Source organism: Bos taurus, chromosome Y (genome assembly GCF_002263795.3).
Source record: "Bos taurus isolate L1 Dominette 01449 registration number 42190680 breed Hereford chromosome Y, ARS-UCD2.0, whole genome shotgun sequence".
Classification (NCBI taxonomy): domain Eukaryota; kingdom Metazoa; phylum Chordata; class Mammalia; order Artiodactyla; family Bovidae; genus Bos; species Bos taurus.
This window is the reverse complement of record NC_082638.1, coordinates 25188369-25201969: the sequence shown is the minus strand read 5'-3', so window position 1 is coordinate 25201969 and position 13601 is coordinate 25188369. Positions and strand designations below refer to the sequence as shown.

Below are 13601 nucleotides of genomic sequence, written 5' to 3'. Positions count from 1 at the left end.
TCCTAACCCCCCGCCCCTCACCCCCCCCTACAGCCCACCCACCCCTCCTCTTCCCCCACCCCTCCCCCACTTCCCCCGACAACAACACTGAACCCACCCATCCTCGCACCTCCCCACGCCCAGCACGCCACCCTAATGCTCCTCCTCCAGCCATTCTGGTGGGCGTTGCCACAGGCACCACGCCTCCCCATCTCTTTGGCCCCTCCAGGCCTCTTCTGGAACTCCGGGAGACCCAAGTCGCTATACCAAGATCTCGCGAGATTTGCTCCGGGAGGAAACAGGAGCTGGGATTGGTTGGGCCACACTGCTGAGTCACCGCTTCTCTCTCCTCAACGTTCAGCAGGGATCACGTGGAGAGGCGCGGCTGCACAAACCGTAAGTTCCCGCCTCGGGTTCCCGGCTTTCCCTCAAGGTGAGCTTAAGCTAGTCCCTTGTTCGCCCCCACAGACCCGCAGTTCTCTTTGCTGCCCTAAAAGGAGTTATGGGACCGCGGGCTGGAGTGAAGGCTGAAGCGGGGGAGGAGCCAGCCGGGGCCACGTGCTCCAGAAAGAGGCCGCGGGACCCGCGCTGTGGACGCAATAATGCAGCGAACCACCGTCTGCCGCCGCTTGGCACTGGACGTGGGGTCCCCTCTGGAGGTGCCAGGGCGTGGTGGGCCGAGCAAGCGGCCGAAATGGGGCTGCGGGATGGTGGTCAGTGTCCTTAGAGGAAGGGCCCTTTGACCCGAGCAGCAGCTCGGGGCTTCCATTGTCCGCTGGTCCGGCCCTGGAGAAATTGCTCAGATTTGGAGATGAGGAGACGCGCAGTCACATGGCGGGGTTGGCCCTCCGGTTTTCAGTGTCTCCTCAGGCTTCCTCAAGACGCATGTTGACGTACCGTCGTCTTACTTATGGAGCATTTTGGTTCTTGCTCTCAGGCTCCGGTGGACACGGGTGACTGAGAGGACAGGAGACCAGGGAAACCAGGTGTGTGAGGGCCTGAGGCCATTGTGAGCTGAACCAGTGCGGGGGGAAGTCATCTTGAGGTAAGCTGATCGATCCCCTTGGCCACCTCTGGTGCCCACTCCGTTCTGGTCATCTTGGAGCTGGGTAGCATCTGGGGCCTGAGGCCCTCAGGGCAGGAGGAGGATGAGCACCGTTTAGTTTCCCAAGGCATTTTCCTAAGAGAGCTTTGGTCCTGCTGTTGTGTTGGAAGAGGCAGCTTCGGCGAGTTGGGGCCCCATTCGCGAAGCCACGGTGAGGTTCCGAACTTGGGAACCTGTGCTTGGGAGGCGGGTTTCAGACGCCAGACACTGGGCCCCTTTGTGGTATTGGGCAAAGGCTGGGTGGCGAGCCTTCTCTGTAAGTGTGGGTCCCCTGGGAGTGAGGTGCTCCTGGAAAGCAAGCACTCAGGCAGTAGAGTGAGTCCTCCAGCTGCAGCTGGAGGAGGCCAGTGGCCAGACGTGAAATGGAGAGAGACCCCGTAGGGCGAGGACGACATTATGCCCTGGGGGTGCTGGGTAGGCCTTGGGCGCCACTGACCCAAGGGCGACCCAGCACACCTGGCTGTAACCCCCAGTATCACTGCTGACTCCAGAGTAGTACACGTGGACCCTCGGTCCCAGAGCTGCAGACTCTTGAGTGTCTGGGTCAGGACCGACTGGGGCCAGGACCCTGAGAGGAGGAAGCTGTGGAAGGAGGAGAGGTCCAGGTCATGAATCCAGGGGAGTTCAGGGCAGGGGGAGAAAAGGGCCAGGCTGGGGCTGCCAGCCAGTCCCTTTCCTGTGCAGACAGAGTGTGATCAGAGCCCAGGCCACGGCAGAGAGTCCCAGAGGTCTGCTTCTGCAGTCCCGGCACCGGACCAGGGTTCCCACACCCTTCATATCTCCTGCCTCACCAGTGGGAGAGGTCTCTGTGCACAGCTGCTCCCCAGATCCTGCCGGTGACACCCCATCAGTGAATCTGCCTACTTGGCCCTGTGCAGGGCAGGCAGTACTGGGAGGTTTCCTGCTGGGAGATGGCCTGAGCCTGAGCCCTTGGGGGACAGCTGTTGAACTGAGGTAAGGTGTAAATCTAGGCCTCTCTGGATTTGTCCCCGAATATTGCACCATTGCCCCATCCTCCTGGATGCCCCGGCAGTACCCTCAGACCCGCTGAGTCCCTAGGCTGTGGTGGATCACGTCCCCTGAAGGGAGGCTCCTGTTCTCTGCTCTAGTAGTCCCTAAGCTTTTCACTGCCCACAAACAGAGTAGGGTATTCCAGTCCTCAGAGAGGTTCCTGGGCACACTGCCCCACCAGATAGGCCCAGGGATGGCTTAGAGAGACCTGGACCTGGCCAGAGGCATCATTCCCGTGTCCGTCTCCGTGGCCCCCTCTGTGACCCTCTCCTGAGCCCCAGCCCTTGCGTGTGAAAAGGAAAAAGGAAACAGCTGATGCTGTTTCAGCGTCACTGAGGTGAGGAAAGTGAAACACTTGGTGATTTAAATTCTGCCGGATAGGAGGTTTTGTCAGTTTGATTGAGAATCCAGCTTCAGGCTCTGATTCCCCATCCCCTACACAAACTTAAATAAAGAGCCTGTTGGTGATAAAAGAAATGAAGATATCTCAGAGGCAAAGATGCCAGCAAATATTGCTTCACTTGGCAGTGATAAAGAAACTCGGAGATAGTATCAGGCCTGAAAGCACAAAGAATGAGCCGGTGAAGCAGATCCAGGCTTAGGAAGTAGGGTGACAGTTGGCCAGGTGGTGCATAGGAAAGATGCTCACCCCCAGTTGTAAGTTATGTGCTGAGAAGAAAGGAAGCAGAGTCGAGAGGACTCCTTGCTGACGTGTTTGCAAAGAAATGAAACACTTTAATTCTCAATGCTTAAGATGGCAGAGTAGTAAAAAAAAAAAAAAAAAATAGCTTTACTATTGTTGATTCTCTAAACATTTACAACCAGTGAATGCTAAAGGAGATCAACCCTGAGTATTCTTTGGAAGGGCTGATGTTGAAGCTGAAGCTCCAAAACGTTGGCCACCTGATGCGAATCTGTCTGTTTGGAAAGAACTCTGACGCTAGGAAGGATGGAAGACAAGAGGAGAAGGGGAAGACAGAGGACGAAATGGATGGATGGCATCCCTGACTCAATAGACATGAGTTTGAGCAATGTCTGGGAGACAGTGAAGGACAGGGAATATTTGTGTGCTAAGGTTCACAGGGTCGCAAAGAGTCAGACAGGACTGAGTGACTGAACAACAACAAAGGTGTCACACAGTTCAGTTAGTGCAACAGGGTTCTTAACGTGAAAAAAAAAAACAAAAAAAAACATGGAATGGCCATGGAAAAATATCATCATTGTGCTTAGATTATGAAGGTTGGCTTTGCAGTTTCAGCTGGAGTGGTCACCCCGGTGGGCCTGCTCCAGGGTACAGATCAGGTTTGCCAGTCATTAGTTTTGAGGCTTGCTTGCCTTTCGTTTGTTCAGACACCCTGAGTGGAAGATCATGCCTTTGTTTCTCTTTTTTTTCCCAGTCTTACTGAGATATGAGTAGAATTGTCTCATAGCCCTGGGTAAGTTTAAGGGGTTCAGCATCATGAGTCCACTTACATCCATCCTGCAGTGATGAGTGCAGGGAGTCTAGTGAACGTTCAGCATTTCATTTGGATTCAAAATTAAATAGAGAAAAGTACTTTTTTGGATGAGAACTCTTAGGGCTCACTCTGTTCACTTTTATATCCAACAGAAAACAGCATTAGTTATACTTGTGTTGTATGTCACCTCCTCATACGTACTCCTAGCTAGAGGATGAACATGATCGTTTCACGAGCTGTCCTTCTCAGTCGCTGAGAATGATGTCCCTGCCCCCCGCCGCCAGCCACTTTGTGAATATTAGAAACAGCCCCTCCCAGGCTGCCCGCACCCACTTCTGTCTGAGCCTCTCTCATGTGTGTGTCCAGTCTCAGTGCTCCCTCCGAGTGCCCTTGGAAGTAGGAAGTGGGTACAGCCGCTGACATCTCCCCTAGGCAAAGAGAAACAGAGTCGGACCCTGTGAAACCATGAGGTTTGGTTTTCAGGGCTCCAGTGAGCTCTGGCACCACAGCCCTTCATGTCTCCGGATGGAACAAATATCCCCAGGTCATTCACCTTAACACTTAAGTAAATAAACAATCGTCGGAGCAGAGGTATAGAATTGATACAGGATATGAAGACAGGAGGCAGTTTTCTGAAACGGGTTAACGGGGGGTATCCTGTACTGCACATTAGTGAGGTCTCCTTTGTGTGCAGTTGGGAAGATCCCCTGGAGTGGCAAATGGCAGGCCACTCCCGTATTTTTGCCTAGAGAATCCCATGGACAGAGGAGCCTGGTGGGCCACAGTCCGTGGGGTCCCAAGAAGTCCGACACGACTGAGCGGTTACTGCTTAATACTAGGAAGAAATTGGGCGAGAAGCGAAGTGTTAGAACGGAAGGGATTTATTGAGAGTAGGACACTTGGAAGGTTCCCAAGCGTTGTGTTGCCCTAAGTACTCAGTTACACTTACACCATCAGAGGAAGAGGGGAAGGGGGCGAAGATCTTCTTTTTCTTGAGTAGACAGCACGTTTCTATCATCAGTGCCTCCCCCAGGTAGGGCAGGGAAGTTTCCTTGTCCCTTTCTATGTGGTCAGGCTAGGACTATCATAGTTCAGTTCAGTTCAGTTGCTCAGTCGTATGCCACTCTTTGCGACCCCGTGGACCGCAGCACCCTAGACTTCCCTGTCACGTTACTTGGGAAAACTGTTTTCGGGTCTCAGGACAATGCAGGTCTTTGATTTGAAAAAGGCACCTTTCCGTAGGTGATTGTGTTTGGTTTGTCCAGGGCCTGTTTTGGGGAGTCACTACCTTGATGACCACTGGGCAGGTTGTAGGTCTTGTTTTCGGCTATCGTTGTATTGTTCGGGGACGCATTCTGGCCAGAACGTGTCTTGTCTTGGGGGCCCAAGAGCATGTTGTGGGGGTTATTGACTCACGGAGCTCACTCGGCAGGGTGCAAGTCTCAGGCCAGCACTGTTTTATGGTTTTGGGCCATGTCTCACGCTTGTGTTGCATGGTTTTGTTGCTAAGCAAGTTCGCTTGATTAAAGCAAGCCAAGGTGGCTTTGATGCCAGGCGACTTTGTTTTGCTCTAGGAATCGAGGAAGCCTACGTGTTTCAGAATTTTCCCGTTACTTCCTTGAGTGTCATTCGTCTTATTGTGGTCTCGCAAAACCCTGTAAAGTTTCTTCTCTTATGTACAGTTCCCTCGTGGAGTATCGAGCCAACTGTCTGATCATTCTGTTGTATTATTCCACTACTATCTACCAGCTGGGGATGCTCCCCCCGCCCCCAAGCGCAGGCCGCAGCGCCCTCAGTGATCCCGACACCGCTCGAGCAAATGAGATACAGCTCTGAGAGCCGGGAGACCAGGCCCCTAGTTCTGCTGCCTGGAGCGGACCCTCACCCTCCCATCCCCCGCCCACTCCACCCTACTGCTGCTTTGCCTGTAGAAGCACCAGGCTGAGGAGTAACTGGCTAGAGGTAGGGTGACCTGGACCTCTGGCAAGTCTTCACTGTGGAGGAAGAAGGAGGGAGCCTCTTTTGTTTAGGTCTAGATGTCATTGAATCCGTCTTGCCAAGCACAGGAAGAGGCAGAGGGGGCTCATAGAAAGGGTAGACCTTTCCAGGGTAAGAAGAGATCCAGCTGCAGAGCGGAGGGAGGGCAGACCTACTGGAACTGCAGGTGGGATGTCGTCTGCTGGAGGCTGGGTCCGCAGGGCTTCTGTCAGTCTGGGGCCTCTGAGGACCAGCCAGGCTGTGGTCTTCATCCAGAAGCCAGGGAGGGTCATCTTCCAGCATTTCTAGTGCCTCTTTGGGCACAGAGGCATTCCAAAGACCCCCGAGGAAGGCCCTGGGGAGCCGACGGTTTGCCGTCGCAGAAGGAATTGTGCAGCTAGAGAGGGAATGAGCTCTTCCCAACCCCGAAACGAGCTCCGAGGCCGCACCAGCCTGTGAGGTAGAACTGTCCGCCAGGTTGACTCACGCCTCGGTCCCTGGGAGTCGTCCTGGGCCGACCTGACGCTGGGCAGGGAGATCCCGTCTTCATGCCGATGAGCCCCTGGTGCTTCTGTGTCCAGTGAGTCCCCTGCCCAAACGGACTCTGTGGAGCTGGAGGTGGACAGAGGCCTGTCCCCTGCCTGGCCCGGAGAGACTTTCTGGCTGATACTTGCCGTTTTTAGATCATTTGAAGACAGTGGTCCCTCCTGCGTCCTTAGATCTCCTGGATGTTGAGTTCCCGTGGAAACATCCCAAGCCTGGTCCTCTGCTGTTGGCTGTCTGCCCAAGTGCCCGTGAAGTCGGCCAGCTCTCCCTCATGTACAGTGGGGCAGATGCGTCCATCCATCCATCTTCGCCCAGGGGGGTCTTCCGGTTCCTCCTCCGTGGAGCGTGACAGCGTCCTGCCTTGGCTGTCTCGGGCTCTTTCCAGGCTGGAAAGAAAACCAGGGGTGAGCTTCGGCTTCTCTCTGAAGGTTATTTGAGGAAGTGGGGGAGAGTGCCAGGGTCGTCACGGCTGCTCCTTAATCAGGGACTTGATGATTCTCTTGGTTGCGAGGCTTGAGCTCCTGCAGCTGCTTGGTCCAGGTGATTGCTGGAAGGCAAAATGCCCACTAGGCACATTGCAGCTTGACCCTGTTTTAGGGTTTTAGCTCTATTTAAGGGGCAGACACATCTCTGGCTGCTGATGGGGATGGTAGGAATTTGGTGAGTGCCATCTCTAGGAAGTTACCAAACTGCAGCGTGTCCTTCAGGGAAGGCCACCTTCTGGCCCTCCAAACAGAAGAACTGTTGCGGCATCACAAGGCCGAGGGTGGAGAGGTTCCGTCCGTCTGTGTTCTGAGACCGCAGCAGAACCAGCGCGTCCGCGAGCCCAGCAGGGGCTGCACCCCAGACCCTCTGATGCAGGCTTTGCACCCCCCTGGGCAGAAAGTCCGTGTTGCTCCCTGTGCTTAATGCAGAGCAGAGGACAAAGGGAATTGTATTTGTGGGCTTCGAGTTGAGCTCCCATCAGAATCTGTGTAGGTGAGAGCCTTAGAGGAGGGAGGGAGAGGGGTGAGGGGTGGGGGTTTCGAAGGCGCTTTGCATTCCTTGTTCACTGGCACTGAGGGAACGTCAGGTTACCCCCCTGCTCTTGGGAGGGAGGCTTTGAAGTTCGTGGTGAAGGTACAGGTCGCTGGACAGAGCCCAGGCTGGGATGTGCATGGGGACGCCTGAGCCTCGTCTTGCCGCCGTTTGCTGACACAGAATTTGTGTCCTTGGCCCACGTTTTATTTCCTTTCAGGAGAGCCCACGACCCTAAGCCCTCAGTGGCTTTCAGGCAGAAGAAGGCGCGTCCCGGGTTTGGCCAGCCGAAAGGGACGCGTCACATTCCTAAATTTAATCTCCTGGCTTCAGGGAGGAAATGGTCTTTGCCTCCAGGGAGGGAGGCAGCGTGGATCTTGGGTTTGCCTTGGGTTTAAGGGATCCACCTGGTCCCTTTGTAGCCACTCCCTCTGCTGGCAATTTGTCAAGCCCAGCCTAAGAGAAGTCGCTGAATTCCTGGAAACGCAACACACGGGACTTGGCTGCTTCCCTTGGTTTCACTCCAAATGTCTGGTCCCTCTGTTCTCCTGGCCAGCTCCTAGGTGTCATTTTGACCTGACCGGTTCCAGGGAAGCCTGGACCCTCAAAAGCTGGAGGACCCACCATCTCTCCATTACACCTCTGTTCCCCCGTGAACGAGCACACGTGTCACGTGTCGCTGTGTGGCGTAATATGATGTGTAAGCGACGGTGTGACACCCGGGAGTCTTACTCTGTCTCTTTTTCTTCTGGGGCGACACCACCGTCCGCACAAAGCTGTCTGAACGTGAACATTTGGGTGATTTTGATGTGGCCCAAACTCCCCCAACGAACGTACCTTCAGGTTGGTTTTCCTCTTTGATATTTTGCTTCTGTGAACAGACAGAGGATCCCATCAGTTGTATGTAGTGAGAAAGTAAACGCCCCACTCAGCCTTTAGCTGGATGGAGATCTAGTAGTAAGATAGCACTTGAGCCGGGAATGGACGTTTCGGCCAGAATCTCAAAAGCGTGCCCTGGAAGGAGAAGACGGTCTCAGGGCTGAGCGCACTGCTCCACGCTGGAGCCTCAGGTTCTGACAGCTGTACCTGCCGGGGTATTCATGGCACAGGCGACACAGGCCACGATCCTGTAGAGAATTTTCTTTGCCTTTCCATTCACCTTGGCAGTTGCACACTTTGCTTTTGCTCCTGCGTGCAGTTTTACGTTTGTCCCAGACTGGTTTCTTCTCTGATTTCCGCCACTTTTACAGACGGTCAAGAACATTTCTTAACCAAGTAGAATTTGGTGGCGGGAGGGATGGGGTAGGACGGGGTGATCGTGAGGGCATGGGTCCGCACCCGACCGCATCTGGGGTCCTAGTTCCCTGGTAAGGATAGAACTCGTGGCCCTGCCGTGAAAGCACCGAGTCCTCCTCACTGAACAGCCAGGGACGTTCCTGGAATTGCTTTAACGCAAGACGTCTCATTCGGAGGAGTTTTTGAGTGACGTTGTACACTTGAGTGTGTGAGCAGTGATTATAGTTCATACCAATTTACGGTTTTGTGAATTTACTAGCTTAAAGGGTTCTGGGGGTTTCTTTTTGTTTTAAAAGGTCGAAACTCTTCTCTAAGTCCGTGGAATACCAAAACCAAAATCTGTAGAATATTTTAAAGAGTGCAGGCTTTGTTCAGAATGTGAGCGCTTTGCTCCACTGAACCGAACGGTAGTAAGATTTGTAGAAGAGACGCAGAGTGAAAGGCACGTCTTTTTATCGAGTGACATGACAGCACCCATCGCGTGAGTTACTGGCTGGAGTTTAGAGACAGGCCGTGTTGGGCTAAACTCCTTATTGCTGTTTTCAGCCCTTGGGTAATAATCAGAAGCTTTCTCTGAAGAGAGTGGGGTCAGCTGTCAGACTCCTAGGTATCTGCCGGCCAGCAGGGCTGGGATCAAATGCAGCAGCCAGTAGATACGGGATGGGGCAAGAGGTCACCTTGTCCCTTTGTTGCTGCCGGGAGAGAGGCTCGTCCTGGTGCCAGCGGGGGCCAGAGCTGTGACTTGGTGGCCAGAAGATGTGTCTGACCCTGCCTTGGGTTCCGTGAGGGTGGAGGGACAGCAGGGTCTCCCCGGTTCCTTGGCCGGAGAAGGACCCGCCCCCACCCCTCGCTCTCTGACATCCCCCCAGGACTGGTTCCGGAGTAGGTGCTTCAGGATGGGCGTCTGGGCGCCCCCCCGCCGACTCCTGGAGCTGGCCGGCCAGAGCCTGCTGCAGAACGAGGCCTTGGCCGTCGCGGCCCTGGAGGAGCTGCCCGTGGAGCTCTTCCCTCCGCTGTTTACGGCGGCCTTTGCCGGGAGGCACACCCATGCCGTGAAGGCGATGGTGCAGGCCTGGCCCTTTGCCTGCCTCCCTCTGGGCGCCCTGATGAAGGACCACGAGCCTCATCTGGAGACCTTCCAGGCTGCACTCGACGGCCTGGACCTCCTGCTTGCTGAGGAGGTCCGCCCCAGGTAAGGTCGACCTGGCAGACTGGTGGGGCCTGGGGGTGTGAGCAAGATGCAGCCAGGCCAGGAGGATGACCTGGGAACAGGCGTTCGGGGGGAGAGGACTGGTTGAGGGGACAAAAGGCACGTGGTTCCCCCCCCGCCCCCCCCGCAGTGTGCCTTAAAGCGGGGACCAAGGCGGGCCCGGCAGCCAGAGGATCTGTGGCGTGTGGAGTGCAGCGCCCTCGCGGGGTCCTGGTGCCCGTCGGCCCCTGCGCAGCTCAGTGTGTCCCCCTCGGCCCCGCAGGCGGTGGAAGCTGCAGGTGCTGGACTTGCGCCGCAACGCCCACCAGGACTTCTGGACCCTGTGGTGTGGCATCAAGGCCAGCGTGTGCTCGCTGCTGGAGCCCGAGCCGGCCCAGCCCATGCAGAAGGCGCGCAGGGTGGAGGCGCAGGCGGGGCTGAAGCCGGCGCGGGCCCCTGTGGAGGTGCTGGTCGACCTGTGCCTCAAGGAGGACACGCTGGACGAGACCCTCAGCTACCTGTTGAAGAAGGCCAAGCAGAGGAGGAGCCTGCTGCACCTGCGCTGCCAGAAGCTGAGAATCTTCACCGTCCCCGTGCAGAGCATCAGGAGGATCCTGAAGCTGGTGCAGCTGGACTCCATCCAGGACCTGGAGGTGAACTGCACCTGGAAGCTGGCCACGCTGGGCAGGTTCCTGCCGCACCTGGGCCGGATGGGCAACCTGCGCCGGCTGCTGCTGTCGCGCGTGCGCCTGTTGCCGCACACCGCCCCCGCCCGGGAGGCGCACTGCGTCCGCCAGCTCACCGCCCAGTTCCTGAACCTGCCCCACCTGCAGGAGCTCTCCCTGGACTCCATCTCCTTCCTCGAGGGCCGCCTGCACCAGGTGCTCAGGTGAGGCGTGGCGCCAGGTCCGCAGACCAGAACCGGCCTGTCTCGTTTCGTGGCCGCTGGGGACATTGCCAGGGTGCACGGGTCGCTGGGAAGTCCTCAGGGTGCCGCCGCTCTGTCCGCGGGCGTCTGGTCAGGTCACCTCCCTGGTCAGGGTCAGAGGCGTGGCCTGGGTTAGACGTTGTCAAAGGGGACTTCTTGCTGGCCGTGCACATAGTCGGGGTCAGGTGTGACGCCCTTGGGCGTTCTTTCCGAGAGAGCGCTGTCTTAGCGGAGACGATGACAGAGAAGTCGGCGAGAAGGACGTCGGTCCATCAGGCGTGAGGTTAGAAGTCCGAAGCGCTGTCTCTCCCTCGCACCCGCCGCTTCTGTCCTGAGCTGGTTTAGGCTCCAGGTGAGCTTTGGGAAGTGGGTGATTCTGGAGATGACAAGGAGGGATCAGGCGGGGAAAATTGTGGCTCCTAAGCAGTCCAGAGAAGAGAAAAGGTCCCACGAGCATCATTGTTGAAGTGGCTCCATTCTCTTCCAGTCCAAATGACAAGCATTATTTTCCTTTCCGACTTCTGAATACGTAGGAAATCCTCAGTATCAGGTTGTCGCTCTGCCTTGAACACAGTGATAAAAGCTGAGAGGATGCAGCCTAGTGTGGCCATATGAATGAGTTGCATTGATTCTCTTTGTGGCAGCTGCAGAGTCCAAGCATTAGCGGTAAATATGTTCACCGGGAAACCAGAAAAAGGAAAGAAGAAAAAAAAGGAGATGGACGGTCTGGGAACCGTCCAGGGGATATTCGGCCAGTGATGGTGTGGAACCCCAGCCCACGTCCACTGCATCCAGCCTGCTGTTGCATTCAACTAGTCGTGTCTTGTAAAACCACCCTAATTCCTGCTACCCCAATACTAATAAGCTGACGTAGGCAAATAACACTTGTTTCCTGTTTGTTTCCCACACGGAAAATAGTTCATCATTTTGTGCAGGGGGAGGTCATACCCCGGTGAGCATGACCTTCCCCCCGGAAGAGCCCCTGCCTTCCCGTCAAGAAGGGGAGAGGCCAGCCCCGAGCCAGTGAGATGCCCTGCGTTGCGGTGAAACAGGCCTCTCCTCCCCACGTCCTTCGGCCCGCCACCTCTGCCCCTGGGACTGACTGCCCTGTGTCTCCCCCAGGTGCCTGAAGACCCCTCTGGAGACCCTGTGCATCAGCAACTGCCTGATTTCGGAGTCAGACCTGACGTACCTGTCGCAGTGCCCAAGCGTCAGCCTCCTGAAGGACCTGGGGCTCAGCGGGGTCAACCTGACCAGCCTCAGCCTGGAGCCCCTGCAGGTCCTGATCGAGAGGACCTCGGCCACCCTGCAGGACCTGGACCTGGACGAGTGCGGCATCGTGGACTCCCAGTTCAGCGCCCTCCTGCCCTCCCTGAGCCGCTGCTCCCAGCTCACCACCTTCCGCTTCTGCGGCAACCCCATCTCCATGTCCGTGCTGGAGAGCCTGCTGCAGCACACCGTGGGGCTGAGCAAGCTGAGTCTGGTGCTGTACCCCGCACCCCTGGAGAGCTATGAGGATGTGCGCGGCACCCTGCACCCGGGCCTCCTGGCTCAGCTGCACGCCCGGCTCAGGCAGCTGGTGCGCACGTCTGGGCGGGCCAGCACGGTCTGGTTCAGCTCCAACACCTGTCCCCACTGCGGTGACGAGATCTTCTACGGCATCTGGCCCATCCTGTGCCCCTGCTACATGCCCGCCTAGCCCAGGTCACGAGTTGCAGGCTTTGTCCCTGGCACCGGGACACTGCCACCCAGACCTCAGTGCATCTAGAAGGAAGACAAACCACAGTTTCAGACAGTTGTTCAGTGCATGGGGGAAAAGGAAAGGTGATATAGAGTGGGCGGGGAGGGAGGGGTTGGTGGTATTCTTTGGAGAGATGTGCTCCGACCAAGTTGGAAATGTGAATCTGAACTCTGGAGGCGGGGTTTTGGGCTTGGGAGGTTGTTGGCGTCATTACCCCCGTGTTGGATTGTTAACAGAAATAACAGAAATAAAGGGAAGTTCAGTGTGAATCATTTGGGGTCCTCTGTCATCTGTGTCCATGATTTTCCCCTTTAAACTCGTGAGTCTTCCTGTTGGTGGTTAAATAAAAGGGCCTGAGCGTGAGTGGGGCCTAGATGCGCTCCGATAGGCAAGGATCGGCTACAGGAGTTCAGGGCCCTGTTTGCCCACTCCGTGTGGTTCTCATTTCCAGGGCATCCACGTCCTCACTCGTTTCGGAGGCTGTTCGATCTGTCGTCATAATACGAGGCGCGTCCTCAGGGCCTGCAACGAACTAAGTGTCCAGGAGCGAGCACCGCTGGAGGGGACCGTCTTCCCACGGGACCCTCGCTGCTAACCCCACCCAGGCCCTGGACTCCGGCATTTTCCCCGGTGGATCCAGCAGATGCCAAGCCTCCATCTCAGCCCCCGGGCGGTGCCAAGACGGGTTCACTGTGCAAAGTCAGGCCCGGGGTCCTGGGGGATATTCACCCTCAGACCATCTGGAGCCTCTGGGAGCCAGCAGCCCGTTCCCACTTTCCCACTGCTCCTCCGTATCTGCCACTTTGGGACTCCGTGGACCGTAGGCAGCCGGGCTTCTCTGCCCAATGCATTCTACAGGCGAGAATACTGCAGTGGGTAGCCAGCCGTCCTCTTTTCCAGGACATCTCCCCGACCCAGGGATTGAACTTGGGTCTCCCGCCCCCCACCACTCATATTCCTTTCCTGGCTGCAGACCCAAACGCCTTCCAGTACATTCATCTGCTCTCAAGCCATCGACACAGAGCTGCTGTCCTCCTTCCTGGAAACCTTCCCTGCAGAAGAGGTTGAACTCATGTCCTCTGCTTCTTCGTAACCTAACATGGGAAGGCTTTTCTGTACATCTGTTGATAAGCTTCAGTGTGTTCTGCTGGACAACAGTGGTTTCTCTTCCTTCTTTTTTTTTTTTTTTTCACATAAAACACATACTCCCCTTCACATGCAGGGTGGTTTGAGCACAGGCCTCGCTCTGTTCTCACGGGGTTCTGTCCCTCACAGTCTAGGAGAGAAGTAAGAGAAATCGGGGCCAGAAAGAGTTGGGCGGGGACCTTTAGCAGCAGTGGTCTGCAAGACGTGGT

At 56.2% G+C, this 13601-nt stretch overlaps 1 protein-coding gene across 6 annotated transcripts; it reads left to right on the top strand.

Annotated features, from left to right (window-relative positions):
* Positions 1-187: 187 nt before the first annotated feature.
* LOC132344517 (melanoma antigen preferentially expressed in tumors-like) lies at positions 188-12515 on the top strand. 6 transcript variants are annotated; one of them, XM_059884152.1, is made up of 6 exons: positions 188-375; positions 917-1024; positions 7869-7935; positions 9258-9580; positions 9861-10466; positions 11628-12515. In XM_059884152.1, exons 3-6 carry the CDS (start codon positions 7900-7902, stop codon positions 12202-12204), a joined length of 1542 nt encoding a protein of 513 aa, XP_059740135.1. In that variant the 5' UTR covers positions 188-375; positions 917-1024; positions 7869-7899; the 3' UTR covers positions 12205-12515. The 6 variants fall into 6 exon arrangements, with proteins under 6 accessions (XP_059740135.1, XP_059740138.1, XP_059740141.1 ...); XM_059884155.1 differs by having other exon boundaries at positions 188-412; XM_059884156.1 differs by lacking the exon at positions 188-375 and adding an exon at positions 472-638.
* Positions 12516-13601: the final 1086 nt, after the last annotated feature.

What these genes read in the sequence shown, in the direction of transcription:
- LOC132344517 (XM_059884152.1), top strand. Translation starts at nt 7,900, where the DNA reads ATGTGGCCCAAACTCCCCCAACGAACGTACCTTCAG. An exon ending in CCCAACGAACGTACCTTCAG is followed by an intron (nt 7,936 to 9,257) that starts GTTGGTTTTCCT and finishes ACATCCCCCCAG; the next exon opens with GACTGGTTCCGGAGTAGGTG. An exon ending in GCTGAGGAGGTCCGCCCCAG is followed by an intron (nt 9,581 to 9,860) that starts GTAAGGTCGACC and finishes TCGGCCCCGCAG; the next exon opens with GCGGTGGAAGCTGCAGGTGC.